We start from the raw sequence: 5790 nt of genomic DNA, 5'->3' as shown, positions 1-5790 counted from the left end.
TTTTTTTTTTTTTTTTTTTGTATAAATGAATAAAGATTTTATATTTTAAATATATATATATCATTTTAATTAACATTGTTTTAATAATTTTTTTTTTATTTCATTTATATATATATATATCATTTTAATTAACATTGTTTTAATGATTTTTTTTTTTACTTCATATATATATATATATATATATTTATATATATATATATATTTATATATATGTATATATTTTGTTTTTTAGATGATCTTATAATTGTTTATGTAATTATTATTTTTTTTTTTTTTATATAATTTTATTAGTATGTTTAAATAAAACTTTTTCTTAATTTAAACATTAATTATAAAATATTTATAATAATAGTTTAAAAAAAAAAAAAAAAAAATTAAAAACTTTCAGGTATGTTTACTTTTTTTTTTATTAGTTTATTCTTTCTTAATTTTATTTTATTTAATTAATATTTTTTATTATTGTTTGCTAAAATAGATGATTTATACAACAGAATATGGAATATAAAAAAATAAAGTGTATCATTATAAGAATTTTTAATTTTCCTTTTTTTTTTTATGATTTTAACAAATTTTAAAAAAAATAAAAGAAGTTCATAAGGTGTTATATAAATGTTAAAGTAATCTAATATACTTATATAATTTTTATGAGAAAATATATATTTTCTCAAACGATACAATTTTTTTTTAATTTCATTTTTTCTTTTAATATATGCATTTTTAAGAGTTTGTTTATCCCTTATTAATTTATAATGTTGATTTTGCATTAGATAAGTTTTTTTTTTCAAATATTCTTCATTTGTTTCCATACCATTTCTATTTTTTATATTTTCAGAATTCAAGATACCTATAGTATTCAAAATATTTTCATTTTTGAAAATAGGATCACAATTTAATTTCCCTAATGAACTCCATTTACTATTTTTTATATTTATATTTCTTTCACTATTTCGTGCAGATAATGTATACATATATTCCTTATTAATTTTCTTATGATTTTTTGATAACTTATTATAGACTTTATAGTTTGTCTTATCAGAATTGTTTAATGAATTTATTTCTCTTTTTTCTTTTAATATCATAAAATAATGAATTATATTATTTTTTAAACTATATTTATTTATTTTATTTTTTCTTTTTTTTTTTTTTAGCTTAGATAAATATAAATCAACACTTAATTCATTTACTAACTTCATATTTTTAGAATTAAATATACTCGAAAATATTGATAAAATCTCAGAAAAGGACAAATAGAACATCTTTGAAAAACTTTTAAAAATTAATTTTTTTACTCTTCCCACAGATTTTTTTTTTTTACAAAATTCTTTTTTGTTGTTTTTTTCTTTTTGACATATATTCTTCGTGTAATTAATTTCGTTTTCATTATACTCATTTTTATTATTTTCATTATTTTCATTATTTTCATTTTTGTTAATGTTATTTTTCTTAACTTCACTTTTATTAATTTTACAATTATCAGTTTTATTCTTTTTATTTTTATCTTTCCTATTTTCATTTACATTATTTTCATTATCAATAATTTTATCACAATGCATATTTTTTGTATTTCTTTCAATTACTAAGTTGTTACTATTCTTTTCTATATTTTTACACTTGGCATTTTTTTTTTCTTTACTATTTATTATAATATTGTTTGGGTTTTTTTTTTTGTTAAATGTTTTACTACTATTTTTATTTTTCATTTTGCAATCTAATAAATTATCTTTATAATCAATTTCATTTAATAAAATACTTTTTTTTTTTTTTTTCTTTTTTCTCTTTTTATAAAATAAAAAGTAATTTAAATTAGCATATTTTACTTTATTTTCATTTCTATTCATTTTTAATAATTTCAATTTAATTAAAAATAATATTATATCTCTTAACCTTATTGATATATTTAATTTTATACTAAAAATAGAAATCTTCTTATCCTTTGATTCAAATATTAAAAAGTAAAACATAAAATAATAAATAAAATTTTTCAATATGTTTATTAATTCTTTATCACATTTTTTTCCACATAAAGAATATAATTTCCTTTTTAAACAATATTTACAATTTTTTTTTTTATAATTTTTTTTTTTATAATTTTTTTTTTTATAATTTTTTTTTTTATAATTTTTTTTTTTACAATTTTTGTTTAAGATCTCATTACATATAGAACAAATAGTAGATTTTTCTTGACTTTTTTTATTTCTTTCTTTTAAATTTTGATTATCATATTTTATTTTTTCTTTTTTATTTTCATCAATATCATTTTTTAAATATATTAATTCCTTTTTATCATTAATATCTAAGACAAGTTTTTTTTTATATTTATTGGATGAAATTATCTTATTAAAATGATTTTTATTTATTTTTCCTTCTTTCTCTTTTTTTCTTAATAGATAACTATTAGGTAACTCCCTTTTTTGTGAATATCTTTTTAAAGAGTTTATTAAGTTTCTTAATGTTTCATTTATATTATTTAAATTGTCAAATCGTATAGATATATGAATTAGTGTAGATATAAAACTATTAAAGCTTATTTTTCTATTTTCATCATGTAAATAATATCTATTTAAATTAATAAATGTAATTAATTTTTTCAAATATGTAATACAGTCTTTATTTTCTATTATTTCATAAAAGTGTAAGGGATGGATATTTTTTTTTAAGTTATTTGTTTTACTATAATTATTATTTTTTTTTAATCCATTTTTCTGGTTATAATTAAATTCTTTGTTATAATAAAAATTTAAAACATTAATATCATTTGAATATGAATAATTACATTTTTTAGCTATATTAAATATATGATGTAGTAAAGGAACACACTGAAATACGCTAACTAAAGCATAGTATAAGTAATTTTTATTATTTTCTCTTTTACTTTTTAATATAGAAAAATAGATTTTTTTTAAAATAAAATTGTTTTCATTTTTATGACAACAATGCCTGTGATGATACTTATTAAAATTAGTACAATCTTTTAAACACAATAAATTATTATTGAATATAATATTTTTAAAAAGATTAAAAATATTTTTTAAATTATTCCAATTTTTCTCTTTTAAATAACTTGAATTTTTATTTAAATAGTTTTCATCACAAATTACAAAATTTTCATTATCTACATCATTATTAATATTAGTTTTATCAACATTGATATTATTATTAGTATTAATAGAATTATATTCTTCATTAACATCATTATTGTAGTAATTAAATAAATTTACATTTTTTTGATTTTTTTTCTTTTCATTAGTTTTGATACTATTTTTATATATAAATGAATTTTTATTATTTATTATATTATTATGAGAAAATATATTTAAATAATCAACTGATTTAAAAAAACTTTCTATTATATCTTTTTCATTAAAAGAAAATTCTAAATTGTTATTTACATCAAAAAAATTAAATAATTCATTTTCTTCAATGAGCAACGAATAATCAATTACTAAATTATTTAACGAATTCAAAGTAAATTCTGTATTAATTATCTTTGATCTATAGAACATTTTCCATAAATCAAATAATTTGAAATTATGAGATTTATTTTTTTTTTTTTTTCCATTTCTTTTTTTATAATAATCATAAATTTCTACTAAAAATTCAAAATTTCTATAAATTATTTTATAAAATATTTCAATATTTTTGTTCGTTATATTATATATTTTTTTAAAAAAAAATAAGTCAATGACATTACATAATGAATTAGTATAAATATTATTTATTTTATATGTTTTATTAAGTTGTTTTTCTGATATCAATTCATTATTTTTATATAAGCATTTAAATATTATACCATTTGCTTTTATTAAATATCCATAACCGTTTTTTTTATTGTTTTTCCATATACCTATATATTTATTTCCATTATTATAATAAAAAATTCCATATCCATCTTTTTTTCCTTTATTCCAGTAACCTGCATATTTATCATAATTTTCATTTTGATATATTATTTTGTTTTTATTTTTTTTTTTTTTAAACCATATATAAATACCAAATCCATGTTGTTTATCATTCATCCATTCACCAACATATAAATTTTCAACAATATTTTTTTTTTTGTATTCATGTATATATAAATTATAGTTTGTCTTTTTTTCTACTTTATTTTTTTTTAAATTTACATTTTCATATTCGTTTATATATTTACTTATATTATTTTTCAAATTAGCAAACCAAATGATCTTACCTAAACCGCATTTTTTATTTTCTTCCCAGAAGCCATTATATATAGAATTATTGTTATAATGTTGAATACCGTAAAAATTTCTTTTGTCATTTTTCCAGTAACCCTTATATATTAATTTTTTTTTTTCATTAAGAAATTTTAAAATTCCATATTTATTTCTCTTATTATTTCTCCAATACCCAATGTACATTAATTTTCCTTTAAAAATGTATTTCCCTTTTTTATTTTTTTTCCCATTATATATATAACCTTTATAATAAAAATTTTTTGATAAAATCTCTCCATAGCCTGTTAATTTTCTTTCTTTAAAATCTCCTATATATGTCTTTCCATTTTTATATATGGAAAAATTCTTAAAAAAATGTGGGCATTTATACGAATCAAACTTTATTATACCATCATATATCTTCTTGTTAATTTTTACGTTATATAATTGTAAACTATCATTTGATTTTATTTCAACTGAATTAATTTTATTTTCTTCTTTTTTTAAAAAAAAATCTTTCCAATAATTTAAATCATATGAATTATATTCTATTATATTACTACTAATTTCCTTATTCATTTTATGTATTTTTTTTTTTTAATTTCTTAAATAATTATTACTTGTGCATAAAAATATATCCATTATATTTATAAAAATGTTCAATTAAATTATTCATTAATTTAATACTTTAATTTTGCACTTTGCATTTTTAATAATATACATAAAATATAAATTTTAAAAAAAAAAAAAAAAGAAAAAAAAAAAAAAAAAAAAAAAAAAAAAAAAGAAAAAGACATTTGGAATATAGTATATAAGAGATATATATATATGTATATTTTATTTTATTTATTCTTTTTTTTTTTTTTTTTTTATATAATTTTTTTGTTTTTATAAATATAATCCATTTCCTTAAAAATTGTCATATTTTTTTTTTTAAAATTTCAATTAATTTCAAATTTAACATCTGTATATATTGATTATTCTACATCTTTATTTTCCTAAACTTACATTTAAAAAAATCTAGCTATGATACTTTTTATAAAAAATTTTGTTCCTTTATTTTGTATCCTTATTTAAATAAAAAAATTTCCAACAATTTTTTCATTTTATTTCAATTTACTGTTGTCATTTTTAGTAATAATTACATATATTTATAACATTATAAAACTTATCACATTTTAATTATTTCCCCTGTTTTACATACAGAATATGAACGAATCATCTTGTATATATAATCTCTTATAAAATTTTCTATATCTAGATATATATGTTTTCATTTTGTTTATAATATCTATTACTTTTTTTCATATTTTTTTTTTTATTATTTTTTTTTACTTCTTCTTTATCTTGAGATAAATTCTGCATCTAATAAATTATTCTTATTTTTGTTTTTGTTTTAGCATTTTAACTTATAAAGAATATGAAAAAAAAAAGAAATAATAAATAAAATTATTTAGGTTGCACATATTTTACTTTTATAAAAATTAATTAAAATAGATATTTGTTTTAATTTTTTATTGAACCTTAATTATTATTAATTTGTTTTCTTATAACGAGAAACATAAGAAAAAAAAAAACAAAAAAAAAAAAAAAAAAATTTTTTTTATTTTTTTTTTTT

General features: G+C 15.0%; 1 protein-coding gene across 1 annotated transcript; it reads right to left on the bottom strand.

Moving 5' to 3' along the window:
- Positions 1-443: 443 nt before the first annotated feature.
- PGAL8A_00036200 (conserved Plasmodium protein, unknown function) lies at positions 444-4751 on the bottom strand (the record flags this gene model as incomplete). The annotated part of the gene is made up of 1 exon (XM_028674363.1): positions 444-4751. The coding sequence occupies one exon, from the start codon at positions 4749-4751 to the stop codon at positions 444-446; it is 4308 nt and encodes a 1435-aa protein (XP_028530724.1).
- Between the last annotated feature and the right edge of the window lie 1039 nt (positions 4752-5790).

This window comes from Plasmodium gallinaceum (genome assembly GCF_900005855.1).
Source record: "Plasmodium gallinaceum strain 8A genome assembly, contig: PGAL8A_v1_21, whole genome shotgun sequence".
In the NCBI taxonomy this organism is placed as follows: Eukaryota; Apicomplexa; class Aconoidasida; order Haemosporida; family Plasmodiidae; genus Plasmodium; species Plasmodium gallinaceum.
Note: the sequence above shows the minus strand (reverse complement) of the source record. Positions and strands in the feature narration are given on the sequence as shown.